The 27,669-nt window shown below is 63.8% G+C and overlaps 1 protein-coding gene across 14 annotated transcripts; it reads left to right on the forward strand.

Moving 5' to 3' along the window:
* The first annotated feature begins 2,930 nt into the window (after nt 1–2,930).
* ELN (elastin) lies at nt 2,931–27,642 on the forward strand. Of its 14 annotated transcripts, none has more exons than XM_074845170.1 (35): nt 2,931–3,222; nt 9,891–9,944; nt 10,398–10,424; nt 10,606–10,638; nt 11,891–11,935; nt 12,546–12,638; nt 13,067–13,126; nt 13,242–13,307; nt 13,393–13,440; nt 14,657–14,728; nt 14,972–14,998; nt 15,207–15,278; nt 18,338–18,379; nt 18,868–18,933; nt 19,229–19,273; nt 19,408–19,491; nt 19,581–19,640; nt 20,578–20,682; nt 20,775–20,822; nt 22,167–22,352; nt 22,434–22,493; nt 22,648–22,818; nt 22,930–22,989; nt 23,802–23,945; nt 24,139–24,192; nt 24,418–24,549; nt 24,734–24,781; nt 25,205–25,246; nt 25,451–25,510; nt 25,947–25,988; nt 26,100–26,126; nt 26,406–26,447; nt 26,668–26,697; nt 26,823–26,873; nt 27,010–27,642. In XM_074845170.1, the coding sequence occupies exons 1-35, from the start codon at nt 3,144–3,146 to the stop codon at nt 27,057–27,059; spliced, it is 2,325 nt and encodes a 774-aa protein (XP_074701271.1). In that variant the 5' UTR covers nt 2,931–3,143; the 3' UTR covers nt 27,060–27,642. The 14 variants fall into 14 exon arrangements, with proteins under 14 accessions (XP_074701271.1, XP_074701272.1, XP_074701273.1 ...); XM_074845171.1 differs by having other exon boundaries at nt 18,338–18,364; XM_074845172.1 differs by lacking the exon at nt 26,100–26,126.
* The last annotated feature ends 27 nt before the right edge of the window (nt 27,643–27,669 follow it).

The following is a 27,669-nucleotide window of genomic DNA, read 5'->3' on the forward strand; positions in this document are numbered from 1 at the left end:
GCTGCGAACACATCATAGGTCCAGATCAGGAAAATTTCTTCCCCAGGAGGGTGGCACGGCCCCAGGACAGGTCCCCAGAGAGGTGGGGGACCCCCATCCTTGGAGGATTTGCAGCCGAGATTGCCCCGAGCCGGCACTGGTGGCAGCGCTGCCGGGAGCCAGCACTGGAGCTGGACACCTCGGTGGGCCTCTTCCACCGGTGTTTCTGTGATCTGCCCCTCACACATACCTTTCCTTTGAGCGCATCCCGTGCGTACCCACACAGGCACCGTAAAGACCCGTCACACCCCGTTAGCGAGCGCTGTTTCCTATGACAACGTCGTCAACAGTGCGGAGCAAGGATTTGGGTCCCGGGGAGGGGGGGGGGGGGCAGGTGTGGGGCTCCTCTGTAGCTATGGCAAAAGGGTGTTTACTTCTGTGTTTTGCATGTCAGTGTTACCCCCGGGACAGCTCTTGGTGTGTGCAACAGCAGGGTAAAGCTGTTTGGCATCTCCCCCAGCAACTATGTCAGCATTTAGGGGAACCACGTGTGACCTACACCTGCCAGCCACCACGATGGGACCCTCACCGGGGACCGGCTGCAGGAAACATCCTCTCTGGAGCTTCCATGGCTCCCAGCAAAGCCCCCAACCCATCACCCGCCTCCATGATGGTACTGGCAGGTCCTGGATGCGGCCCCAGGTACTCTTGCTCTGGCCCTTCTAGCGGGTTTTCTCACCCAGATATTGCACCAGGCAGCAAACCCCCTCTTTTCCACACGGGCCCCGCTGCGGGAACTGTTTTCCACCTTCCCCCTTTCTCGACAGACTGTACCCATAACCGTGCCTTCCCAGCACGGGCCAAATTGCACAGCTTTTCCCCGACACTTTGCAAACTTCGGGGAACGCTCCCAGCCCTTCCCCGCGGGCAGCTCACGAAACACTCGGCTCTGCCCTGGCCAAATCGCAAAGGGCTTGGATCCCATTCCCCGGCACAAGTGCCAGGGGTGGGGAGATCTTGCCTCGCATCTATTCTTTCTAGGTACAAAACACGCTTTCAAAAGTCAGAGCCGTTTCACTGGCAAGAGATGGAAGCTGCTCGAGACAGCCAGCTGCCCCACTTACAATTCCCAGCAAGGCCACTTTCCCAACCCTGCTCTCTGCATGTTTTGCAGACACAAGCATCAAGGATGCATCACCCGGACCCCTGGGCTGCCCTGGCCGGGGGTCTGCATCCCTGCGGGCCACATCGCAGCCCTCAGGCCGCTGGAACCGCTGCAAAGCTGCTCGTCCCTGCATCCATCTGCTCCCGCATCGCTCCTCTCGAGCAGAGAGCTCGCGTTTAATGACCGCGTGTGTTTTCGCTCAAGCATTACGTCATTCAGCAACGCCAGCCCAGCTGCTCTGCCCCCTCCAGTGCTCACCCCCTCTCTACATCGTGGGGTGCTCGGTGCCCCCCAGCCCTCCTCTACCTTTTGCAAGGATGTAAGCGAACAGAAAATCAACAACCATGCAAAGCCCACCAAGTGGCTCCTGCATGGTGTCTCCCTCCCCCGCCATCTCTTTGACATGTCTCAGTGCCGGGTGTGGAGGGCAAAACGCTCCGTAATTTCCACCTCCTGGATTTCCTCCGGCTGTAGCCATCAGCACTTTCCCTAAAATAAAGTGGGAGCTGAGATAAGCCAGACAGCCGGGCTCCGGAGGGACCGTCCTGAGCATGGATTTAGCTCACACTTCTTTAAGTGGGCGTCCAGGTTTGGGACTTCGCACCTCTCGCAGGCAGAGAGGAATTGGGTGGATTTGCTGATAATTTGCTGCCAATTTCCGCAGCCGTGGAAGGAGAGTGGGGAATGGGGGGGGGGCCCTCTCATGGGGACCCCAGCAGGAAGGGGGTGCAGACAGGGCGTTTCCTTGCACGTGCTTTCTCTCCCTGGGCAGAGGATTGGGGGGGTCACAGGGAGCCGGGTACGGGGGGACGAGCGGTGTTTCGGCTCCTGGCAAAGAGGGGAGGCCCCCAGGTCAGACCCGCAGCGGTGGCACCCAGCGCCCGAGCGTGGCCAGTGCTGCGGGCTGTAGGGAGAGGGGGATTTGAGCTCTTTGCTCTTCATTCCCCCTGTTTAACCCGCTGCCTGCCCCAGCTGCACCCCAGAGACACCCCATGAGAAGGGGGAGGGGGTGGCCAGCAGGGACAGGCAGGGCCTGGGTTTGCACCAGCATCTGGTTTCGCACTCCGAGGTGATGAGGGGTTGGAGCCCGCGTGGCCCCGAATGAACTGGGGCTGGAAAGAGGGGAGCAGGGCAGCTCAGCTGCAAGACACCCCCCCTCCCCGACACCGGCGTCTGGAGGTGGCTGGGGGACGCGGTGGCCATCACTAGCCACGGCCAGCCCGGGCTGGGCGCTGCGTGTCCCCAGGACACCCCGGGGCCGGGCAGGGGGCTCCGCTCCCGGGTCCAGGCAAGAAATTTTTCTGCAAACCGCCCGGTTTCACCCTCCGGCCGCCGGACACCCCGCGCCCGCCACCTAACGGCCACCGCTGGTGGGGCCCGACAGGCATCGGGCACCGGGGCCCCCCCGCACCCCGCGGCACCCCTCGGCACCCGGCAGCGGTTCCTCACTTAACACCCCGCTTGCACCCCCGGACACCCCTTTGCCCAGTCAGTCCCCACCTGCACCCCATCCCCCCTTCTGCCCGGTGCCACCCGGGATGCGCCACCCCCCGCTGCCACCTGGGGCACCAAACCCCCCCAGTGCCACCCGGGGACGCGGTGGCCCATCAGAGTGGGCGCAGCCCCCCTCTGCCCCCCCCCCCCGCAGGCTGCCTTGGCAGCTCCCCCCTTCTAGCTTTTTTGGCAGAGGCGCGCCCGGATTGGAGAGAGCAGCGAGGGAGAGGAATTTTTTTTTTTAAAAAAAAAAGAAAGGGGAAAAGGAAAAAAAAACACACCAAAAAAACCGAACAAGCCAGCCCAATCGGCTGGAGAGGCTTGTGTGTGTTTGCCCTTTCCTCATGACGTAGTGTCCTGTGCCTCTCTCCCCCCTCTCCCTCTCCTTTTCCCCTCCCTCCTTCCAACCCCCCTCCCCTTCCCCTCGCATCCTTGGAAGCAACAATTAAGCAGCTCTGGGATAAAACACACTGCCTGCGGGAGCACGGGGGCATTGCTTCAAGAGATGGCAAAGCAGGCAGCTGCACCCCTCCTTCCCGGAGTCCTCCTCCTCTTCTCCATCCTCCCGGCTTCTCACCAAGGAGGTAAGGAAAGAAAAGGCTCCTTCCTCTTAGCCCCGGCCAACGCTTTTCCTCGGCTCTGCAGGGACCCTCCACGGGCACTGGGGCTCGGCTCGCTGTCCCCCCCTCAGCCCCCCGGGCAGCCCCACGCCTGCCCCGGCTGCGTGTCCCCAAGCAGGGACAGGCAGCCTCCCTGCCCTGCCTTGGGGACATCCCCGAGGGTGGGAGGGCAGCGCCCTGGGTGCCACCTTCCCAGGGGGCTCTTTGCCCCCCAGCCCGGTGAGTGGCATGTGCCATGCCCGGCTGGGGCGGGATGTCACCGAGGATGGTGACACAGGGCAGCCCGGGAGTGGCACCGCCGTGTGAAGCACTTGTTGGGGGGAGGCTACGAGCGAGGTGCTGCATCCTGACGAGGGGTTTGGGGACATGAGGGGCTTGGGGACATGAGAAGCTCGGGGACACAGGAGGCTTGGGGACACACAGGCAGGGTGCAGGGCAGGGCAGCCGGGGGTGGTCGCCAAGCTCCCATGAGGTTTACAAGTGCGAGGGGCTGAGGGAGCTGGGACCTGTCCCCCCTCCCGGTGCGATGGCGGTGTGAGCTGGAAGGACACTGGGGGGCTGCATGTGCATCCCGCAGTTGATGTGTGTGAGCTGCTGCGCAGTGTGTGGCCGCGACAGAGCACGCTGGGCTCCTGCAGCTGTAGAGCAGCTCAACCCGCCCGAATCGCAGGCTCTGGGTGCCTGGGGTGGCTCCCACACCCTCCTCCTCGCACTTGTGTCACCAGTGTCGGGTCCATCCACCAGCGCATGGCAGGGGTGATGGCTCGCTGGCCGGGCAGCGGCAGGGGCTGTGTGACACTCCAGCACACGCACACACACACGTGCAACAAACCCGGGGCGGGAGACGAACGCAGCGCAGTGGCGAGCGTCCCACGGCACAGCGTGACCGAGCCAGAGCCGCCAGCGCAGCAGGTGCCTGCCCGCCGCATGGCTCATGTCTCGTGGTCAGGCCATGAGCACGCACAGAGGTGGGGAGAGCAGCTCTGAGCACAGATTTATAGCCCGCTGCGGTGGCCAAACTGGGCAAAGGTCTGCGAGGCGGGGACAGCATGGTCATGGATGGGACAGCCACCTCTGCAGAGCCTGGCGGTGGGCAACCTATGCCGTGCTGTGGAGAGCATGCGATGAGGCTTCTTGGCCAAGGAAGACTGAGGACTAGAGGGGAGAGGGCAGGGTCCCGTGGGCAGGGGAGGGCAGTGCCAGGGCTGCGGGTGGCACCAGGCAACTGCAGGCTGGGCCACCCCTTGCCCAGGGCAGAGCCCTTAGGGCTTGGCAGCCAGCAGCTCCATCTGCCAGTGCCCTGCAGCTCCCTGCCCTGCCCCGCTGGGGTGGGCTCCTGGGACCCCAAGCATGGGCTGGTTGGACCCTGGCTGTGCAGACAGCGTGACCCCAGAGCGGTGCCAAGCCAGGCAGCTGCCTGTAAAGCTGAGCCTCTGTCAGTGCCCGGTCCTGAGCTACAGCTCAGGTCAAGGTGCTTGATGGGATGCAGCTCAGTCCTGGGCACTCTCCGTCTCTGGCAGGGATGCTCTGTGCTGACTTGCTGAACCACGGTGATTCTGCTCCCCAGCTGGGACAGTGTCAGGAGGACTTTGGCCCCTGGGTGAGATCCTGCAGTAAATTCTGAGCAGTTTGGGGCTGTTGGCCCCACTCCAGTCTCTGGCTCAGTCTCCAGCAGTGTTTGCTGGTTTGGGAAGTGGCTCACAGAGAAGGTGGCCCTGGCCCTGGAGATGGTCCCAGTGCTGATGAGGACACCGGAGTACACTTCCTCGTGGAGAAGCGACCAGTGTCTCTGCAGCCTGGTGTGCTGGTGGCACCGGGCAGGCTCAGCCATGCTCCACCAGCCCTCAGGGACTGAGCTGGGACAGAGACAGCTGTGAGGGGGATGCCAGGGTGCTGTGGGGTGCACCCAACCTGGAGCAGGCTCAGGGCAGCATCCTCCAGCACCCGCTTCCAGTCCAGCTCCAAACCAGCCTGGCAGGAAAGGGACCCTTGAGAGATCCCAGGGTTGAGGGGTAAAAGGGGCAGCCCCCTGCACACACAGACTGTCCCCCTCAGAGCAGTGTCAAGGGGGTGAGCCCTGGGCTTGCAGCAGCCAGCTGTACTCGGGAAGCTCACAGCAGCGGGTCAGGATGAGACCCTGCTGCTCTCCACCCCCCCCCCGGCGGAGCAGAGTTGTACTGGGCACTGTGGGGACGTGCACGGCCGGATCCAGGCTGCTGCATGGGGAAGCTGCTATGTTTCCCTAAAAGGTGCCAAGTGCAGCATGTCCCAGCATTTGGAGTGGGGCATCTGTCCCTCAGTGCTTCCCTCCATCCCTCAGTGCTTCCAGAGCCGGAGCACAGGGGATCCCCTGGGATTGACACCCCCAGAGGGGGACCAGAGGGATCCAAGGGGGACCTCAGCCCTGCAGGCTCTGGGCAGCTTGGGTGGGTGCAGAGGCTGGCACTGGGTGTGCTGGCATCCCAGCCTGGGTACCATGGAGACTCCAAGAACACCCAGAGTCCCCAAGGGTGCCCCAGCGCCAGTAGTGCCAGTTGTGGAGCTGGGATGGCATCTCCCCTTACCAGCCGGGCACCTCCCTGAGGCACTGGCCTGCTGGGGCTGCTCCCTCTGCAAACAACTTGCAGGGTGCAGCTTGTCTGCCAGCGCTCCGAGATGAAAGCTGAAGCCTCGGGGGGGCTGGAGAGGAGCCAGGCTCTCAACAGCAGGCCCCCCTGCTCCCCCCCAAGCTGCTACCAGCACACTCAGGCTGGGATGCAACGCAGCTTCGAAGTTGCTTGGAGACTGCATATTTCCAAAACCGATTCTCTCAAGAAAAAGAAAACAGCGGCATGAGGGAAGAGGGGAAATATCTGCGGCGGTTACGTGCTGAGCCTCCTCCGGGAGCGGTCGCCCACGGGTGTAGGGGGGGCGGCGAGGTACGAGGTTTGGCTGCTTGGCGAGGGTGTGAGCTCGTGTCCTGCAGTGGGTTGTCCAGGCTGGTCTCAGTCTCAAAAGTTGTCAAATAGAGAAAACATCTGTATTTCTGGCTTGTAAAGAAAGCTGCAAGGAGTGCTGCAGGTAGAAATGGTGCAGATGAAAGAAACAGTGGTCAGTCTGAAACAGCACAGGTAATGGAATAGTGTGGATATTGCAAATAGTGACCTGTGGTACAGAGCTATGGAAAAAAAAGTCCAGGTTCCACACAAAGTTCCACACCAGATCCTGAGCACCTCCAGGGGTCAAACCCTACCACAGCTGGGGCTGCACGTGTGGGTGCAAATTCTCCTGCCCCTGGCTTGAGAAGACATCCCCAGGGTGGGTGCTGGGGTGCTGGGGGCCAGCCCCACACTCTGCAGGCTTGCAGCCAGCCCTGGCCCAGGAGACAAGCTGGGAGAGAGCAGAAACCAGCCTGCCCAGAGTCCCGCCAGGCTCGGGCCAGGGGCAGAGCAGCACAGGGCTCCTTCAGTGCTGGGAGGCTGGTGACTCAGTTTCCCCTTCTGCGATGTGCCAGGGAAGTGTGGGATGGAGAGGCCAAAGAGGGGGCTGGACAGACCCTGAGCTGGGGTGTGGGCTCCTGCCACCGAGTCTGGGGAAGGATGGGGCCAGGGAAGGACAGAGACTGGCTGGAGAGCGATTGCTGTAACCCAGTGCAGCCTCGGGGAGCCCACGGTGTAGCCGGTGCTGAGCGTGTGGGCTGCTGTCATCACCTGAGCCACAGTGGTGCTGCAGATGGATGGGACTGGTGATGCTGGGGTGAATTTGGCTACTGGAGGCTGGTCCTCAGCTGGAGAGATGAGCGGGTCAGAGACCCCTGTGCTCCCTGGCAGTTCCCACACCGGGGAGCAGACCCGGAGCTGGGCTATGGTCACTGCTTCCCACCTGGAAGCGCATGGCTCTGCCAGCACCAAGGCAGCTTGTAGAAGAGCTTCGAGCGCAGAGCTGGCTGTGTTTGGCAGCAGAGCTGGTCAGGGAGAGCAGCAAGGGGGGAGCAGCCTCCTGCCATGCTCCTGAGAAAAAGCTTCGGCTCCCCAGAGCCACACAGCATCCCCACCCCAGACATCCTGCTGTCCCCCCACCATCCAGGCTCCTGCCAGGAACTGCTGACCCCCTCCACCTCCTGACCTGGGCATGGAGATGGTTGATGAATTGGCACAACCCCTGTAATCCTCCAAAAAGCTCAGACCTGCCAGGAGGCACCGGGATGAGCACAACACCTTGGCCCTGGGATGGTGTCTGGGGGATGCCTGGGGAGGGGGCAGCAACAGTGGCACCATGGTGGGACCCCCTGCCAGTGTCCACAGCACCCAAGAAGGTGACAATGATGGCTGTAGGCCGGTGTCACCTGGACCTTTCTAGGGTCCCCACGCACCCCAGGAAGGCTGAGGGCCCTCCTGCCTTGTCCCACCTTCCCCAGGGATCTGTGCCAGGCAGCACTGGCACAGGGACACAGAGGGGTGGGGGAGCTCAGCCCAGATCCCCGGATTGCCCAGCATCACCCCAGCACCAGGGACCTTGCCTGGCCACAGGGAGCTGCGACTGGCGGGGCCCCAGGGGCTGAGCACAGGGACTCTCCTGCTTGGTGGGGGACAATTGCTGGTACCAGGTGTGGGGGTCCCTGGGCGGATTCTGGCCATCCCGCCCATCTTGCTGCCAGTGGGGTGGGACGTCCCCTCCCAGCAGGGCGGGTGGGGGAGGACAGGCGCTGTGTGGGTGCTCGGAGTTTGTTTGGAAACACGCAAGAAGTTGGGATTTGTTTTTCCAAGCTCGGGGGGGGGGGGTGGGGGTGGGCGGGGGAATGTGCCGGGAAAAGGAGCCGCTCCGTAAACCCCTGGCCAGCAGCCGGGCCTGGCTGTGCTGTGCCAGAGGGGTGAGCCGGCCGGCCGGAGCGATGACCGAGCGCGTGTGCCCTCTGCTCCAAGGGCTGTCAGCTGCTCCAGGGCCGGATTTGGCCCTCTGTCCCCTGCAGGGCCCTGGGAGGTGGTTTTGGGGGGCACAGGGCTGAGTCCCACTCTTTGGCATCTTTGGGGCTGTGTGACAGGTCCTGGCACAGTGTGTGCATCCCGATGGGTTTGCGTCCTGCTGGTGTGTGTCCCCTGACATCTCCTGTGCACGCACAGCCTGACACCCCTCATGCATGCGTGTGTGTGTCCTGACACACATGTGGGTGCATCCCGGCACCTGGTCTCTGCGGCTGGGCTGGGGGTCCCTCCCAGGTGCTCTGGGTGGTGGGGGACACATGTGAGCAGGGCCCAGGGGACACCCTCATCCCTGCCACGTTGCACCGCATCTGAGATGGCGAAGAGATGTGCAGTGCAATGTGCCCCCCCGCCGCGTGGCGTCCCAGCTCTGCTACCTGCCTGCGCTGGCTACCCTGCCCAGCCCCCAGGCACTGCACAGCCTGTGGTGGTGTTGCCAGGGCTGTGCCACTGCATACACCCAGCTCCTGGGGGTGCTGGATCCCCCCAACCCTGGCTGGGGTGCTGGGGAGGCCACTACAGCCTCGGAGCAGGACAGCAGGTCCAGTGGTCCCAGCCATGGCACCGCAGGGTCTCCAGTGCCCATCCACCCTGAGCTCCATCCCCTCGGCCCAGAGCAGGCAGGAGAGCTGGGTGCAGCTTGCCACAGGGGCGCTGGCCGAGGCAACTTGCCTCTGGCAACCCCCAAATCCTCCTGTCAGCCTCACCGCAAGCCCTGTCAGCCGACCTGCAAACCCCCACGGTAAGCACCACGGTAAGCAGTGCCAGAAACACACTCCAGCCAGCAGCAGAGCATCCCTCTGCATTGCAACCTCCTTGTGCCGCCAACCCACCTACAGGCCTCCACCCCCTGCACGACCCCAAGGGAGCAGGGGGGACCACCCAGGGGATGGCTGCCTGGTGGTCTGCAGGAGACAGACCTTTTCCATGGTCCAAACCAGCCAAAAAATGTTGCTGTGGTGCCTGAGGATGACCTCTGAGCACGAGCTCCAGGCACCCTGGAAAGCAGTGGGACCTGGGGGCTTATCTCAGCTTCACAGAAACGGGCAGAGGGATGCAGGTGGTTTCAGTGGGTCTCAGCACAGTCCCCCCAGTCCAACACCCCAGTCCTGCTGGTCTGAGCTGACTCTTCCTGCTGGCAGCTCAGCAGGAAGGGCAGGGCAGGGCAGGCAGTGTGGGCATGGGGCAGGCACAGCCAAGCATGATCAGGGACCGGGGTGGGCTGTGGGGATGAACTGGGACAGCCTCACCCCTCCATGTATGACCATGAGTGGATCAGTCCCCCCCAGAGCCACGTGAACTGGAGGTGATGGAGACGGCGCTGGCTGTGTTACAGGACAGGTTTTGGGAAGCAGAGCTGGACACCAGCCAGCCCTGCCCCGTACCAGCCCCATGTCCCTCCTTCCCATGCAGGACAAAGTCCTGCTGACACCTCCACCAAGTTGCCCTCCCCAGCTTCTGGCTGGGGCACCTCCTGTCACCACTATCACACTGGGGAAGCTGAGGTGTGCAGGGAAAGGCAGGGACCTGCCCTTGAGCCCTCGCCCTGGAACTCCGCATCCCACCCCCTCCACAGGGAGCAGCTCCCCATCACAGAAGGTGCTCCCCTCCCCTCTCTGACGGATACACTTGGATCCCTGGGGGGGATTTCAATGACAGTCTCTTCTCTTGCAGGGGTCCCTGGTGCTATTCCAGGAGGGGGGGTCCCAGGAGGAGGCTTTTTCCCAGGTAAGGGGGTCCAGGCAGCGTTGGGGGGGATGACATCACCTTGTTTGCAGGGATGGGGCAGGTATCTGAGGGGTCCCCAGGTGCCTCTGAGACAGCACAGAGGTCTGGGAACCTGCCAGCCGGGGTCAAGGGACATGGGGACACTGTGTGGCCGCTCAGCCCTGGATGGCAGCCTCAGTGCCAGCCCCACGGCGTGGGGACAGGACTGGGTGGCAGTGCCAGGCTTACACTGGGGGTCACTAGCCCAGGGCTGGCACATACCCCCTGCCCTGCCCTGGCCACAGGAGGTGCTCAGAGGTCACAGCCTGTCCCCTCAGCCAAAATCTTAGGGGCATCCCCTCCTTACACCCTTGTGACCCTCTGTCTCCCCATGGGCCCTGGGGACCCTGGCATGGGTGGGTGGGTGGTGGGTGCTCACAGGGATGGGTGCTAAGACTGTGCCGTTGCTCGCAGGTGCTGGGGTTGGAGGTTTGGGAGCAGGTGAGTGCTGGGACCCCTTTGCCCAGGGTGTGCCGCGATGGGGAGGGGGGCAGCGCACCCGGCAGATCTGCCTGGTGTCGGGCAGAGGGTCTGCCACGAGGCTGGCCCAGTCCCTCACAGTGTCCCCCCCTCGGGGGATGCTCAGGATGGCTCTGACCCCTCTCCACACACTCTACCCTAGGACTCGGGGCTGGAGGAAAACCTCTTAAACCAGGTAAGAAGCCTTTCCTTGGCTCTCTCACCACCTCCAGCCATGCCAGTGGCCTGGATATCGCCCAACGCCTGTTGCCCTCATATTTCTTCCATGTGGCCGAGGGGACCCCCCCACCATGGGCACCCCCACGGCCAAGGCACGCAGCAGCCGGCGCTTTCCGCCCTGCCCTGCCACACTAACCCTCGCCAAGCCCCCACAGCCGCAAGAGAGCCTTCCTCCCTCGGCCCCTGCTTCGGCACACTGCCCACTCGCCTCCAGCCCCCACGGACCGCCCTTTCGGGGTGCTTGCTGCCTGCAAACCTGTGCCAAAGCTCCTCGGGAAGATGCAAAGCCCAGTAACGCTCACGCAGCCCTGCCGGGAGCCGGTGTCTGGGGGAAGCTGGCAGCACCTCCGCCTGCCTGCGTTCGTGGCTGAGCAGCTTCTGCTGGGGCTCCTGCAGCCCGCGCTGGGGCTTGTTTGGCCTAGAAATGAGGGGACAAGAGGGATATCACCAGGAGAGGGATGAGATGCTGGCAGGAGGATGCACAGCCCGAGGGCACCAAGCCTCGGGCGTGGTAGGGCACGTCTGGGAGCTGCTGGGACAGCAGGGACCGAATGTGCAGGGGGCAAATGGTGCCAATGGAGATGCCTGGTGGCCGTCGAGGCCCAGGGAGAGATGCTCTTTTAGGCAGAGATCTGGGTCTCCCCTCCCTGCCTGCCCCAGGAGTACCCGCTGTGCCCCGGGGCAGGGGCACACTGCACCCCCCGGCCCCCCGAGCCAGCCCGTCTGCGCAGCGGGAGCGCCAGCCCGAGGCGGGGGCCGGCAACCTCCGTTTACTCAGATTTCAACTCGTGGAAAGAAAAACAAGGCCCTTTATTTCGGTGTAATTAAAACCAAACGCGGCGCGGCCGCGAAGCCCCAGCCGGAGCGGTGTCCGCACCCTGAGCCAAAGGCAGTGGAATTTGCGCCTGGAGGGAGCGAGGGCTGATTAGCCCCAGATGTTGGAAGGCAGCGCTGGCCGGAGCCGGAGGGACTCATTCCTCAGCCATAAACATTTCGGCTCTGTCCCCTCGTGGCCTGGCGGGGTGGGGGGTGGGCAAGGCAGAAAGGGACGGGATGGGGGATCCAGATGCTGGCGGGCACATTTGTCACCTGCCCCTGTGCCCGTCCCTGGGGCATGCTCCTGTCCCACGGGGATGGTACAAGCGGAACGCTCTTGCTCCTCTGGCCCTGGCCATCCCCCCCCCACCTCACCCCACTTCTCTTTCCAGGGGTCGGAGGCCTCGGGGGACTCGGCCCACTTGGTCTGCAGCCAGGTGAGCAGAGACCATTGGCTGCCCCCACTCCAGACTGTTCCCAGGACGATTGTCCCCAGTGACCCACTTTGGGGACAGCAAGTGGCTTGTCCCCATGGGGTGCTCTCCATAGCCTGGTGGGTCCCATCTGAGCTGGGCACCCTTGCCAAACCTGAGGGACCAGCAGCCACCAACAGGCAGCCCTGTGGTCTCCCAACATCATGGCATCAACTGGGTGACCCCAAGCAGTGACAGGCGAGGAGGGACCTGGGGTCCCTGCGGGGGGGTCTGCAGCAGAGGGACAGTGCCCGCCTGGGGCCATGGGGCACCCCGGTGTGTGCAGCAGCCGGTGACACCGCAGGGAGCCCTGGGTGGTGTTGGCACAGCTGGTGACGGGCGGGGTGTGGATGGGAGCAGGTATGTGGGGGGGATGCAGGGAGCAGCCGGCGCAGGACAGGGCAGTGCCCACTAACCACCGCCTTGCCCAGCCTAACGCCAGCCCCCAGCACTGCCGCGCAGCCCCCCCTGGCCCCCCACCCCCTGCGCCCACTGTGGCCGGCGTGGAGGGCAGGACACCTTCTTGCCGGCTGCTTTTTGGGGATGCTCACGCTGATTGTTCTCCTCCCTGCAGGTGCTGCAGGTCTCTTCCCCGGAGGTGTCTACCCCGGGGGTGTCTTCCCAGGTGCTGCCTCTGCCGCTGCGCTCAAGGCTGCTGCGAAAGCTGGTGAGTGCTGGGGGTGTCTGGTACGATGCTGGGTCAGGCAACAAGGCCGGGCAAGACAACACTGGGGCTCAGGCAGCCCCTGGGGACTCCTGCTGTCCCCTGAGAGCCTGGGTTAGGAGAGATTTCCCTGTGGAGCTGGGGATGCTGCTCTCACAAGAATCCCCACCAATTTGGAGGGACCCCGACACGTCTTGGTGTGCCGGGAAAGGGGCATTGCCCAAACCTGAACCCCCAGCAGCAGAGAGCACTGGGCTGCCTGGTCCCTGTGCCCAGGTCTGCGGGAGCCATCCCTGGTACTGCCTCAGGGTGTCCCCTTTGCCCCCCGCCAAGAGCCGTCCTGAGCTTGTCCCTTCCTTTGGCACCGCTCCAGCCACCCATAGCCCAGCAGTGGCATCTCACACTGGTACTCCTCTTCCCAATGCCCCCAGGTGCTGGCATTGGTGGCGTGGGTGGAGTTGGTGGTCCTGGTGGCCTCGGGGTCTCCGCAGGTAGGAAATACCCTTTGTCCCCAGCATAGCCAAGCCGGGGGCAGACTCGTCCCCATGCCTGCCAGGGTGGGCAGGAGCTGGTGCCCGGGGCTCAGGGGGTCTCTGCTGCCTGCAGGTGCAGTGGTACCGGGCGGGGTGCAGCCCGGGGTTGGCGCGGCGGGGAAACCCCCCAAAGTACCAGGTAGGTGCACGGCCCCGAAGCCGGGGGCCGGGGCGGGGAACGGCTCCGTCCGGGTGCTCATCCCTGCCTTTCTCTTGCCTGGCAGGCGCTGGAATTCCTGGAGCTTTCCCGGGCGGCGTGCTCCCTGGTGCAGGTGAGCTGGGGGTCCCCACCCCACCAGCAACCCCAACCTCCAGAGGGTTTCCCACCCTATCAGCAGCACCCTGACCTCCGAGAATGTCCCCCACGTGGTGCCAGCACCCTGGTTTGAGTCGAGAGCCTTGCGGCCAGCTGCACCCTGGGCATTATAACACCTCTGCTGCCTGCCCTGCCCACGCAGGCAGAGCACCCTGCCCTGCAGAAGGCTGCCCGCTTGCCTAAATAACTCCCTGCCTGCCCCATCACTGCTGCCTGCAGTTTCCAAACCCTTTCACTGGGGCCGTAGTGACATTTTCACCATGCCAAAGGCGGGGGGACCCAGTGTCTCCGGGGGTCTTGTGCCAAGCTCTGCGGGAGCAGGCGGCATCAGCACCGGGAGAGGAGCTGGCACGGAGCAGGCCAGGGCCGGCTTGCCCAGCCAAAGGCGGCGTGGGAAGGAGGGAGAGGAGGTGGCGGGGTGGGGGGGGGGGGGAGGAATTCCTCACTGCAAAGTAATTTGGGGGAGGAAAACTTGTGAAAACAAGATGTTTCGACATTGTCAGAAGGAGAAGTGTGTTGCTGGTCAGGAATGTCTTTTCCATGTCTGAAAACGCGTGAGTTATAATGAAAGACATTTGTAAAAGGGGAAAGAACCAAGCAAACCAAAAAAAAAAAAACAACCCACCAAACCCCAAACCAAAAACCCAACCCAAACGGCTGCAAGGTCAAAGTGCTGCCTGTTGCCCCTGGAGGATCGGAGCTCAGTGGGCAGGACCCCCCCTCCCGCTCCCCAAAGCCCCCCAGCTTACACAAAATCACTGCACATGAGCAGGGCAGAGAGCAATGCCTGGGCTTGGCTGTACCATGGCGTGGGCTGGGGCTTTGCTGTCATGAGTGGGACCCACTCATGGGTGCTGGGTACTCTGCAGGTACCGCGGGCTCCTGCATGGGCAGCCCACCCCCCTACACCACCCCCCCACCAAAGCACAGGCAGCCTCAGAGCTGGAGCAAACCCTTCCCTGGTAGCTCTGCCCAGGGGATGCAGGGAGGTTGGCACAGGGGGATCCCACAAAGCCCCCTGGGGATGAGGGTACCCTGTCCCAGGGTACAAGGGTTAGTGCTGAGCCAGAGATGGGTGACAGGGAGCTGGGAGCTGGGTGCAGGGGTCTTGGGTACCAGCAATGCTTCAATGCCCCACCGTGCTCACCCAGCCCCTCCGGTCTCTGCCACAGGTGTCCGCTTCCCTGGCGTCGGGGTGCTGCCCGGGGTACCCACTGGTGCTGGAGTCAAGCCTAAAGGTCCAGGTAGGTCCCCTCGGTCCCCTGGGGACACCACAGTGGAGGGCAGGTCCGGGGCTGGCTCCAGCTCTGCCCTCATCCCCATCCTGCTGGCACCGGCTTCAGCCCATCCTTAGGGGCTGCAGCCTCACGGGGCACATGGGCAAGCGAAGCCAACCTCCAGCTCAGCCCACGCAGCCCACACAGACTAGTTTGGACCCTGAAGACCAGGCTTGAGGCTCACACGGGTGCCTTTGTGTTTCTGCCTAGGAGCAGGAGCCTTCGCAGGAATCCCTGGTGAGTGTCCTGTCTCTCTCGCCCATCCTTCTCTTCCTTCCCAAGCCTGTTCATCACAGCCATGGCCTCCCCACACCAGAAGATGCCTCAGGTCTTTCCAAACCACCCGCTCTTCTCTCCCGGGGTGCCCCGGGGCGCTCCCCTCTCGCAAGGACCGGTGGCAGCCTAGGCGCGGGCTCCAGGTGAGAGTCTGCTGTTGGCTTTGCAGGACTGGGAGGTTTTGGAGGTCAGCAGCCCGGTGTCCCTCTGGGGTATCCCATCAAAGCTCCTAAGCTCCCAGGTAAGCTGACACAGCCAACGGGGCTAGGGGTGAAGGACCCCCAGCAGTGTCAGGAGAAGGACCCGCCGCTCCCCAGGGCTGAGCCGCGGTGCCCCCGGGTCCCCTGGACCTGGCAGTGCTGGTGCTGGCTCTGGGACATCAGGACAGAGCAAGGGGCGCTGGGCAGGTGAGTCTGGCAGCAGCCCTGCATATCGCAGCCCCACGGGCGGCTGGCTGGACACTGCTGCTGGTCTTGTCCCCAGCCCATGAGGACAATGCTGTGCCTCTCTCCAGCTGTTGTAAGGTAGGAAAGATCATGTTCTGGGAACTTGCTTTGGGCCAGGCCACCCCAGGTTGTCCCTGCCAGCAACTCCTGGCATGAGACACAGCCCTTTCAGGGACTGTCTGCTTTCTGTGACTCCTGGGGTTGTGCCAGGCATCACTGGGCATTCACCTGGGCCAAATATCCCGGCTCAAGGAGCTCTAGCCAAGGCCACCAACAGCAGACAGGCAGTGGGGATGGAGCTCCCGGCAGGTCTCCCTTCCCCATTGCCTCCCAGATGAGGCTCAGCCCAGCCCAGGGAAGCCTGGGGCTCAGCACCCCTTTTCCAGGCTGGGCTGCTCCGGGGACCTCCATCTCCCAGCCCTGTGCTGGGTGCCAGCTCTGTCCGTCCACAGCTAGCTGTGCCCACATGGGGACAGCGGCAGGATGGGCAGTGCCAGGCAGCCAGTACTGGGTCCCGTGTCCTCCGAGGGCCATGCTGCCAGCTTACTGGCCCCAAGAGCATCCCGGAGTAGGAGGGCAGCCAGATCTGAGCAGGGACCTGCATCCCTGGGGTGCTGGGGAGCAAGTAGACTCACAGGCATTTTCCCACTCGTCGAAACAAGTTGCTACAGGCAGGAAAGTCTTGGCGGGGGGAGCCCACCCCCAGGCAGCGTGTCCCACTCCGGCACGGGTTCCAGTGCCGGCAGCTCTGCCGGCTTCCCCCTGCCAGGGCCCGTCGCCGCAAACAGCGGCAGAAATACTTGGCCTGCTCCGGCTTCCTCCCGCAGAGGCAGAGTTACGCTCGTTAGGGTGACTTGGCCCCGCTGCCATTGGATACTGTCTGGCCTCCTGGCCGCAGCCCAGCCCCAGACCGCCTTTCATGGGGTGCCCGGTGTGGAGAGAAAACCGCCGGCGCATGGCATGGCCGTGCCTGGCTCCTTCCTGCAGCGGCCCTGCCAGTGGCCCACAGCCTGGCCAGGACGCTGCTGCCGGCTGACCCACTTTATGGGGAGCCTTTGTTAAATAAATCAGGGCAGGACACCCATCCCCTTGGCCGGAGAGGCCCGTCGGTGCATCATGCCTCTTGAGGGGACCAGCAGGACAGTGGTGCCATCCCCAGCTGTGGTTTCAGCTGCTGGGTGCTGCCTGGCACCCCAGTCCTTCCTGGGGCACTGGGGGATGCCAGTTTGTCACCTCTGAGGGCTTGGTGCTGGCAGCACGGGGACACACTGGGCTGGCTGTCGAGCCTCTTGCCTTGATGCTGCGGATGGACCTGGGGCTTCCACATGTCCCCGGGTCCCCTGCACTGTGTCCCAGCTGCGGTAGATCGGGGTCAAGAGGGAATGAGGGAACAGTGGGGAAAATAGTATTTTCAGTGGAAAGTCTCTTTTCTGGATGATTTGCTCCAAATGCCCTAGGAGCTCCTGCTCTGTGCTGTCCCTGCTCAGGAGGTGGCCCCGGGGTCACCCCACTTGCTGGAGGCTCAGCCTGAAGCTGTGGCTGAAATCAGGGTCCCACCCGATGCTGTAGAGATGGGGACTGCTCCCCAGTGCCCGGCCGTGCTGGGGTGGCATTGGTCTGTGCAAAGCTCTTTCCATGCCAGACAGAGCGCTCCCCAGCCCTGAGCCCCCCCAGCAGTGCTGGTGGCATCCCCAGGCTGGCGCAGGATGGGTGCGCACAGCCCCAGGGTGGGGGCTGCTCTCACATCTGGCTGGGGTTGGTGGGCTTGGACCCAGCAAAACCTTCAGAGACCCAAGGGCTTGGGTGCTTGACCGTTGGAGTCACCTCCACGTGTGTCACCCAGTGCCAGACCCTTCCACAGCTTTGGGGTGAGCAAGGTGCTGATGAGGTGCCCTGGGATGGGCAATGGGGGTCCCCAAAGTGGGGGACACCCAGCACAGCTCACAGCTACCACAGCCTGGAAAGCCTCTGCCTTCCAGCAACGCAGCGCTGGCGTGGGACACGATAGGACATCCTGGCAGCGTGGAGGGAAATCTGGTTCCCACATGCTGGCGGGCGGGAGGGGGTGGTGTCCCGTGCTCAAGGAGGTGCTTTGCCATGAGCAATCCCATCCTGGCTGCAGGCAGCCACGTCCCCGCCCTGCCCGCAACCCCCTCTGGCAGGAGGGCTTGGTGTGTGAGAAACCCTCACCCTACGCGCTGCTCGAGGTGTCCCCATCGGGGATGTGGCAGCCCATCACCCCTCCGCAGGCTGCTGCCAGCAGTGATAGGAGCTCGGTCCTGCTGGCTCCCAAGTGCACGGTCCCCACCGAGTCACGGGCATCCCTGCGCCGTCCGGAGCGGTGGGATCCTGCTCTTTCACAAGAAGACGTTTCCCTGGCTGCGACGTTCCCACTCGTAATCCCTCCCCATCCCTTCATGCTGACCTCCTAACGAGGTCATGTTTGTGTGGAGGCTCCCAAGCCCTGATTCCAATTAAAATCTTTCATTTGGAGCCGGCCGTGGCGCAGCCAGCTGGGTACATTTCTTGCCGCAGGGCTCCCGGGGGACCCCCCACTGAAGTGGGGTTACGAGAGGCTCCTGCAGAACTGGCTTTGGGCGCCACAGCCTTCGACACGGGGCTGAGAGTGAGTGGCTCATTTTGGAGCTGCTGCTCCCAAGGTGATGGAGAAGAGCATCTCCCGGGCCCGCTCCATCACGGGGGGTTGTATGCCAGAGGATTTACTATCCCGATGGAAGGAGCCCCGAGGGCTGGTGCCACACAGGCAGCTGGCAGAGAGGGGCTACACCGCGGGGCAGAAGGGGCACAGCCACCGGCAGCCAGGTGTTAACCCGCCACCTTCTCTCCTCTCCAGGTGGCTATGGATTGCCCTACAGCACTGGTAAGCTGCCCTACGGTGAGTGCTCGTAGCCCTCGCTCCACGGTCGTAGCTCCTCACGGCTCCGCCAGCTGCTGCTGGGGCCTCATGGCCACCAACCCTCGGGGCGGTGTGAGGGGCATCCTGTTCCCAGGGCGAGGTGCTCCCTCGGGGGACCTGTGCCTTGTCCTGCTGTGATGCCTGCTGACCCGGCTGGGAGAAACCCGGCTCTCCTGGCATCCCGCAAGCAGGGCCGGGAGCCGTTAATCCGCAGGCACGCCGTGGCACCGGCAGCGGTCGGTTGGCTGGCTCTCTGCTAGGACATGTCCTGAGCCGTGGCCAGCTCCAGGCAGGGATGGTTGAACTGGCACCTCAGCTGGGGGGCAGCTGGCTCTTGGCATCCCCCCCACATCCCACGACGCCGGTGGGGGAAGATCCTTTGGGCCGAGGGAGCTGCTCCGTCTGCCTCATCCCCCTTCCTAGGCCCAGTGCCTGACATGGCTTTGCCTTTCTGTTTGTGATTGCAGGCTTCGGGCCCGGCGGGATAGGAGCCGGCATCGGGGCAGGAAAGGCAGGGTACCCCACCGGGACAGGTACGCTCCCTTCCCAGGCAGCCCCAGGATGGGGGACTGGCACGGGCATAGCAGGGGTACCCGCACCCCGGTCACCTTGCCGGTCCTCGGATGGGATGTTGGGCACTGCCCGGCTGTCTGGTGGCCTCAGGGTGGCAGTGTCACCCCAAGGACAGCCTGGAGGGGTGCATCACCTCCCAAAGGAGAAGGGGGCAGATGCTGGCAGGAGGGGCTGGTCCCCAGGGTCCCTGCGGGATGGGAGAGCTGAGGTGGGATTGGGCTTGGGATCTCAGTGGTTGCCCCTGTCCTTCCCCAGGAGTTGGAGCCCAGGCGGCAGCAGCGAAAGCAGCAGCAAAATATGGTGAGTCGCCCTCCGTGGGCACATCCATCACCCACCTCCCCAGTGGGGCAGTTGCTCCCTCCCTCCAAGGCCAGGGGGATGCTGGTTGTGCCCCTGTGTCACTGAGCTGACAATCCCCTTCTCCCCTGCGACAGGAGCTGGTGTCCTGCCCGGGGCTGGCGTCATCCCAGGAGTTGGTGGAGTGGTACCGGGCGTCGGCGTTGTCCCAGGAGCCGGAGGTGAGGTGATGGAGGGGCTTGGCCCTGGGGCTCAGGGAGGTCACCTCCCCCTGTCCCGCACCTCTGACTCTCTCCCGTTACCCTGGCAGTTGGAGGGCCAGCAGCGGCAGCAGCAGCAGCGAAGGCAGCGGCGAAGGCAGGAGCTTTCGGTGAGTTAGTTCCCTGCTGCCTTGGACAGATCTGGCAGCTGCCTGTGGGGCCGGGTTCACTCTCGGGGCACAGAAGAGCCATGTGTTGGTGCCAGGCTTCACTGCCTGCCCCACCGCCCCCTGCCCCATCTCCTGGGGTGCTCTCCCAGCCCCAGACCCCTGCCTCGGCTCCAGCGGCTGCTTGCTGGGGCTTATGGTGAGGTGAAGGCATTCTGCTGAGCCAGCAGCTTTGCAAGGTGTGAAATCCGCGCCCCCCCCCCCCCCCCCGCCCCCGGGGCTGCAGACGGGCTTTATCTCCTTAGGGGCAGCTTCCAGCAGCCTGCTGGGAAGCTGGGCTTGGGTGTAGCAAAGCCTGGTTTGCAGAACGGAGGTTTTTTGGTGGTGGCTGGGGGACTGGCTGGCCACCTCGCAGTGTGGCAGCCCTGCACAGGGCAGTACATCCCCATCACGCATGGTTTCTCCACAAAAGATATGGTTTTGCTGGGCCAGGCTCTGGTGGGGTGGCCGGGGAGATGGTGTCTGTAAAGAGCCGTCATTCGTTAGTGGGAGGATGCACTTGGTGATGCAGATCTCCTTTGTTGCTCCCCTTGTTGGCTGTTTTGCGGGAGAAGAGCAAGTAGCAAACAACTGCTCATTGGAGCATTCAGAGGAAACACGTCAGCCCTGGGAGCAAATGGGATTTGCAACCATAGCCCTAGGGGACCTTGCGGGTCCCCAAGCTCCTCGGTGGCCGGGTGGGCTCCAGACCCCTGGTTGGGTGTAGAGAGCTGAGAATCCCAATCCTGAGTGTGTCCCAGGTCCCCTGAGCAGCTGGTTTGGGAGGTGTGGAGAGCCCACCTCAAAGCCAGGTGTCCTGAAGCCTCCGGTGACACCAGGGGAGACCATGTCCCCACCAGTGGCATGGGGTGTTTGGTCTGACTGCTCTGCTTTCCTCCAGGTCCAGGGGTGCTGCCCGGGGTTGGTGGTGTCCCAGGCCTCGTGCCCGGCGTTGGCGGTGTCCCCGGCTTGGTGCCCGGTGTCGGAGGTGTCCCCGGGGTGGCAGGTGACTGTTCCCAGGAGTCCTGTCCCCAGTGCCCAGCTCTGTGAGGGGTGCGAGCGCTGGTGGCTGAGGCTCCCTCTCTTCCTTGTCCCCAGGAGTCGGGGCGCCAGCAGCAGCGGCAGCAGCAAAGGCAGCTAAGTACGGTACGTCTGTGCGGTGCGAGGAGCTCCCCAGCAGCTCCCTGGGGAGCCCTGCTGACCCTCGCCACCCCTGGCACTCGGGGTGCCCCCAGGCAGGCAGGGATCACTCCTGATGACTCCTTACAGGGAAGCATCCAGGGATGGGAAGTGCCCAGCCTGGCTCCCAGCTGCTGCATCCGGGCTTGGCTTCATCCAGAGGGGGAGAAGGTCCTCCTCCCAAAAATTCTTGGTTTTTCTATCAAATCTGTTTTTTCCAACAGCAGACCTGATCAAGGGTCTGGTGTCCGCAGGCTCAACCTCGCTGCCTGGGTGGGCAGAGACCCCTGGCAGAGGGACCCCTGCCCAGGGTCACCACCTTCCAAAAGCCTGGTGGGACCCAGCAAGTGCATCCGACTTGGTCTAGCAGGACCCAGGTGTCCCACAGGCATAACCACCCCCAAGGGAGCTCCAGTGAAGAGGAGCCCAGAAGAGCTGAGGGACATGGCCACACAGCAGGGAAGCTGGGAGCCCAGGAGTGGAGAGGAGGCAGATGCGACCCCAAGACTCCATGCAGGGCTGGGGGATCCCTGTGCTGCTGCAAAAGGCAGTGCCAGAGGTTACATGGCCAGGTGCCAGGACCTTCTGCATCATCACTACAGAGTCCTGGGAGTCCCCTGGGAGCAATCACACTCGATGGCAGCTTTCCTTTGAGGGCTAAACTGTTGCTGGACATTTTTTTCCATTTCTCATCTGCATCATGTAGTAAAAAAATCCCACCATGTGCCCAGGGGAGGATGGGATTTAGGGAGAAACTTGGCAGTGGGTGTGTGCTCTGTGCTGGGGTGCCAGGCACCTGCCAAGCAGGGGGCCATGAGGACAACTCCTCTGGCACTCAGCCCTTCCAGAAGTGACCTGATGCTTGTCCATGTGGCACTAAAGAGTGTGAGCAGGTCAAGGCTGTCACTGCCCTGGGCTGCTTCCTAGTCTGGCCAGTGCCCAGAGCACCCAGCCCTTCTAGGCAGCTACTAGTGACCACCAGCCACTTCTCCGTGGCCTGTTTGGCTGCAAGGCTTGATGTCCCCATGATGAGGACCATCTGGAGCCCTCTGTGATGATGAGGATCACCATGGTCCCCTGTGCTGGTGACTTCCCAGCCTCTCTTTTACAACAGCAGATTCACCATCCTCACTGGGGCCTCTTGGGAGACATGGGACCAGTCCCTCCCTTGCACCGCTGTGCATCTCTCCTGGGACAAGGTGATGGGGTGCTCTCCTCACCATGGCATAACAGGAGCAGACCTATGATGAGATCCTACCTTTCAACTGTTGCTGCAACGAGATCTAACTTCTCCCCTCTTCTTGCCTGCAGGAGCTGGCGTCGGTGTTCCTGGCATTGGCGGTGTTCCTGGTGTTCCTGGTGTCCCTGGTGTCCCTGGTGTTCCTGGTGTTCCTGGCGTCCCTGGTGTTCCTGGAGTCCCTGGTGTCGCTGGTGTCCCTGGTGTGCCCGGCGTGCCCGGTGTGGCCGGGGTTCCTGGCGTCGTGCCCGGTGTCGGAGGTGAGCAGATGGACTGGCATGAGCCAACAGGGTGGTGATGGCCTCCCTGGTCCCCTGACTCTCTCCCTTCTGTCCCTGCAGTGGGTGGTCCAGAAGCTGCGGCAGCTGCAGCGAAGGCTGCAGCGAAGGCTGCAGCGTATGGTAAGTCACCATCATCCTTCCCCAGGGAGGGAGGAGGGATGCTGGCAAATGGGCAGGGAGGGGGGCACCCCTGGCACTGTGGGTGGTGGGGAGGTCAGCAGGACCCTGCCTACTGAGCCGGCCTGCTGGGCCACATCCCTGAACCCCTCTGCAGGAGCAGGGCGCGTGCCCGGTGTCGGCGTGCCCGGAGTCGGCGTGCCCGGTGTCGGTGTGCCTGGTGTTGGCGTTCCCGGTGTTGGTGTTCCCGGTGTCGGTGTGCCCGGAGTTGGTGTGCCCGGTGTCGGCGTGCCCGGTCTGGTGCCCGGTGGGGTCGCAGGCATACCAGGTGAGATGGTGTCTAAGGGATGCTCGGGCTGTCCCCAGCGGTGCCAGCTGAGGGGTGCTGGTGTGGCTGCCACAGCCCATCACTGCCCCTCACGCTCCCCCTCTCCCCCAGGAGTCGGAGTTCCAGCGGCCGCTGCTGCTGCCAAAGCAGCTGCCAAAGCAGCCAAGTTCGGTAAGCTGCGATCTCTCCGGGGTTATCCCCCCTGTCTTGTCTCCTGCCACCTCCCCACCCTAAGCTGCTCCCCTCTTCGGGGCTGAGGCCTGGCACTGCACAGAGTCCTGGTGGGTCGGGTGAGGGATGACCTCTCTGCAGGGCTGTATGTGGCTCCCTCCCTCCCTCCATCCCTCCCTCCATCCCTCCATCCCTCCATCCCTCCATCCATCCATCCATCCATCCATCCATCCATACCTCCCTCCATCCCTCCATCCCTCCATCCATCCCTCCATCCCTCCATCCCTCCATCCCTCCATCCATCCCTCCATCCATCCATCCCTCCATCCATCCATCCATCCATCCATCCCTCCATCCATCCCTCCATCCATCCATCCATCCATCCATACCTCCCTCCATCCCTCCCTCCATCCCTCCATCCCTCCCTCCATCCATCCATCCATCCATCCATCCATCCATCCATCCATCCATCCATACCTCCCTCCCTCCATCCATCCATCCATCCATCCCTCCATCCCTCCATCCCTCCATCCATCCATCCCTCCCTCCATCCCTCCATCCATCCCTCCATCCATCCATCCATCCATCCATCCATCCATCCATCCATCCCTCCATCCCTCCATCCCTCCATCCCTCCCTCCCTCCATCCCTCCCTCCATCCCTCCCTCCCTCCATCCCTCCACCCATCCCTCCATCCACCCATCCATCCTACACCCATCCGCCTGCCCCACCCTGCCATGCCTTTTCAGCTGTCTTCCTCCACCACCTCTGTTCCTGAGCTGAAGTTCCAATCCTTTCCTGTCTCCTTGCAGGAGCAGGTGGCCTGGCTCCTGGCGTAGGTGGCCTGGCTCCTGGTGTAGGTGGTCTAGCTCCCGGTGTGGGTGGCCTTGCTCCTGGCGTAGGTGGCCTGGCTCCTGGAGTGGGTGGCTTGGCCCCCGGCATTGGAGGTGTCCCAGGTGAGGAGGAGGAAGGCGGGTGGTGGTGGCAGCCTGGCTGGTGCAGGGGCAGGCCTGGGGCAGGACAGGCCTGAGGAGAACCTTGGTGGTCTCCATCAATTCATGGCCATACCTTGGGGGATGCAGACAAGATGGGAGGGATGGACTCTGCCCCCCCGGGGACACTGACCCCCATCTTGATGTCTCCACTCAGGGGTCGGAGGTCCAGCTGCAGCAGCAAAAGCAGCAGCGAAGGCAGCCAAATTTGGTGAGTTGGCCAGAGAAGCCCATTGCGGCTGAGCCCACAGCCAGCAGCCCTATGCACCCGGTGGGCAGCTGGGGTGTCCCCATGAGCCCTGGCGTGGCACAGACTGGGCCAGGGGGAGCTGGGGGGCTTCAGGGGTGGGCATCCCATGACGGGCACATCATCCTACGGGAGTATGGGGATCACACGGAGATCACCCCCACGCTGCCTCACCCCCTCTCTCTGCAGGTGCTGGGGTCGGGGTGCCAGGTGGGGTCCCTGGCGTTGCTGGAGTGCCAGGAGTGACACCCGGTGTCGGCGTCGTGCCCGGGTTGGTGCCGGGTGTGGGGGTACCCGGTACTGGCATCCTCCCTGGTGCAGGTACATGCTGCTTCACACCCCGCTTGGGGATGTGCTTGGGGACAGCAGTGGCCAGGGATGCTAAAAGCAACCGAGCCACATGGAGGGGTGGCAGGGGGGGCTGCAGGTGGGATGGGGGATGGTGGCATGGGGGAGGGGTGCAGGGGTGACTGTCCTAACTGTGGTGTCCTTGTTCGCTTTGCAGGCATCCCCCAAGTAGGGGTGCAGCCTGGTGCTAAACCTCCCAAATTCGGTACGTATCCCTGCCACCCTGCCCTAGGTCCACCTTGGACCATCACTGGGCACCCCCCTTGTGTGGCCGTCGGGGTGCTGGCCTTGCTTTATGTCCCCTGTGGCACTGGTGCCCCAGCGTAGGGTGGTCCAGGCATGAGAGGTGGTGTGCTGTCACCCATGGGTGCGAAGTGCCACCTGCGCCTCCTCCCCTGAACTTGGGGACATTTTTCTCCTGCTCTGCATTGCCTGCAGCAGTGCATCATGCTGGGGGTGAGCCCCCTCCGGGTCTTCTTGCTCTGGGTGCTGTGAGATGGGTGTCCACAGCACGGACACAGAACGGGTGTCAGGGGCCACCCCACTGCGTCGAGTACTGGCTGGGGGTGCCCCAAGCTGTGGGTATCAGGCTGTGGGGGGACTGGGATTAACGGTCTCTCTCTGGCAGGTGTTCCTGGAGCTGGAGTCCCAGGGGTTGGCGGCATCCCAGGTGGGTGCTGGCAGGAGCTGAGCCCAGGCAGATCCTGCCAGGCAGGGGGATGCTCCCCCAGAGGGATGCGGGCAGGGGGATGCTCCCCCAGGGCACGGGGGGGAGCGGGGCTGCCTGAGGGAGGACGGGCACACGTGGGGCTGGGCGAGGAGCAGATCAGACGCTGCCCGTCCCCACTGGCGCTCACCGGGACCCCCATCATAGGTGGCCTTGGAGTCGGCGGCCTTGGACTCGGTGGCCTTGGAGTTGGTGGGCTCGGTGCTGGTGAGTGATGCTGGCCCCTGGCGTTGGGGCTCTGCAGGGCTGGGGTGCAGGGATCAGAGTGGCAGCGGTGTGCTGGCAGAGTGCCGACAGGGAAAGGGGTTGTATGGGATGCAGGGTCACTTTTGTCCCCTCCCGGTCCCACGGCGTGGTCCCACCCCACACTGTCACCGTGCCCTGTGCCCCATCTTGTGTCTGCCACCTGCCCTGCTCCCGGGGTGTGATCGGAAAGGAATGCCATCGCCGAGCAGGTACCGAGGGCCATAGCGCCGGCGTTGCCTGTGCCGTGGGGACAGTGGACGGTACTGTACTATGTCCCCAACATGCAGAGATGCAGGTCCCTGCCTGGGGACCCTCTGGGCTGAGTGCAGGGTCTGGCTGCAGCCCCGGGGGCAGCAACCCCCAGTGGGGGCTACACTGATGCCCCTCTCTGACACAGGGATCTTATATCCAGGAGCTGTTGGGAAACCTCCCAAGCCAGGTAAGGAACAGGGGCTGCTCCAGCCAGGGGGAATGGAGGGGTGACCCCCATCCCTGTCCCCATCCCTGTCCCCACACTCCCCGCCCTCACCAGGGCTCTCCCATCCCACAGGTTTTGGTGTTGGGGGGCTGCAGCCAGGTGAGTGCCGCCATTTGGGGCTGGGGTGGGACTGTGTCCCCTACCACACCATGCTTGTCCTGGCTTGCTGTCCCCACCCCGCTGCCATCCCCCAATGGGCATGCGACTACCTGAGAGAGCACCCCAAAGCCAGACGGGTGACACGGTGGCGACAGGGGTTTTTGCAGCAGTTCCTGTCCCTGCAGTGAGCAAGGGTCCCCAGTCAGGGTGTCCCCAGCCAGGCAGGGTTGGGGTGGCACTGCTGTCACAGGCTGTCACAGGCTCTTGCTTTTTCCTCAGGGGCTGGAGTTCCTGGCTTTGGTGTGTCACCGATATTTCCAGGTACCATCCCCAGCTCCGCACCTCGGCACGCACCCGGGGCACCTCTTGGTGCCTGCCTGGCTCACGGGGACACGCACAGCACGTGGGGTCATTGCCACGGCCTGGGGAGGGACCCAGGGGGCTGGGCTGAGCTGGGCGGTCCTCGATTGGGGTGGGGGGGATGGACGACCAGAGCAGTGCGGGTGCCCGGTGGGTGCTGAGGGCTTCACTCTCCTTTCAGGTGGGGTCGCCGGCCAGCTGGGATTTGGTGGTGAGTGTCCATCTCCCAAGCAGGGCATTTTTTTTTTTGGGGGGGGGTGGTGGCATATCCCCCCTGCACGCAGCAGCCAAGCGGGGTGGGGGTCCCACTCACCCTGCTCTGTGTCTCCCCCGCAGGGAAGCCCCCCAAGACCTTCGGAGGAGCCCTCGGTGCCCTGGGCTTTAGAGGTGAGCGCTGCTGCCGGGTGACCCCCCCCCGTCTCGCCGGGGCCGGCTCCTGCACCCCCTGCCCTTCTCCCAGCCACCCCCCCAGGGGCTCTGGGGGTGCAGGGGGGGCTCACCCTGTGCATCCCCCCCCTCCCAGGCGGCGTTGGCTGCGCACAAGGGAAGTACTGCGGGAGGAAGCGGAAGTAACCGCGCGCCGTCACTGATGACCTCATGAACTTTGGTGCTACTGCATGGTCCAGAATGTAAATCCCAAGCAAAGCTGAGACACCCCCCCCTCCCCAAAACCCCGGACACCCCCCCCCACCATCCCAGGGCCATCCCCGGCCCCACATTCCCAGGAGGGACCCCGCGCCCAGCGTCCGTCCCCCCACCAGCCCCCTCCATCCCAACAGGGAGCGCGGAATAAACTGCGGGGAGCAGCCATCCCCCTTGGTGCTATCGCTCCCTGCGGGATTTAGGGGGGGGTCTTGGGGTGTCACCCCCCCCCCAAGTCCCAGAGCTGACCCCGTGGAGGGGGGGGGGCAGGATGAGGGGCAGCTCACATCGGAGGGAGGGAAGGGGGTCCCGACAACGGGGGCCTGCACGGGGAGGGATGTCCCCGTCGGCCCGGGGGCCCCCCCTGGTCCCTGTGCTCCCCCCGGCCGGGGGGGGCCGCGGGCAGGAGGGGCTCGGTCCCTTCATGTTACTCACTTTGCTATAACTGGGTGGGACGCCCCATACAGAGGGACTCGCTTCCGACAGACTAATAAAGGACAAGTTTTTAAAGGACTCTGGCTCCGTCCCGTGTCCGTGTCAT

This window comes from Strix aluco, chromosome 19, assembly GCF_031877795.1.
Source record: "Strix aluco isolate bStrAlu1 chromosome 19, bStrAlu1.hap1, whole genome shotgun sequence".
In the NCBI taxonomy this organism is placed as follows: Eukaryota; Metazoa; Chordata; class Aves; order Strigiformes; family Strigidae; genus Strix; species Strix aluco.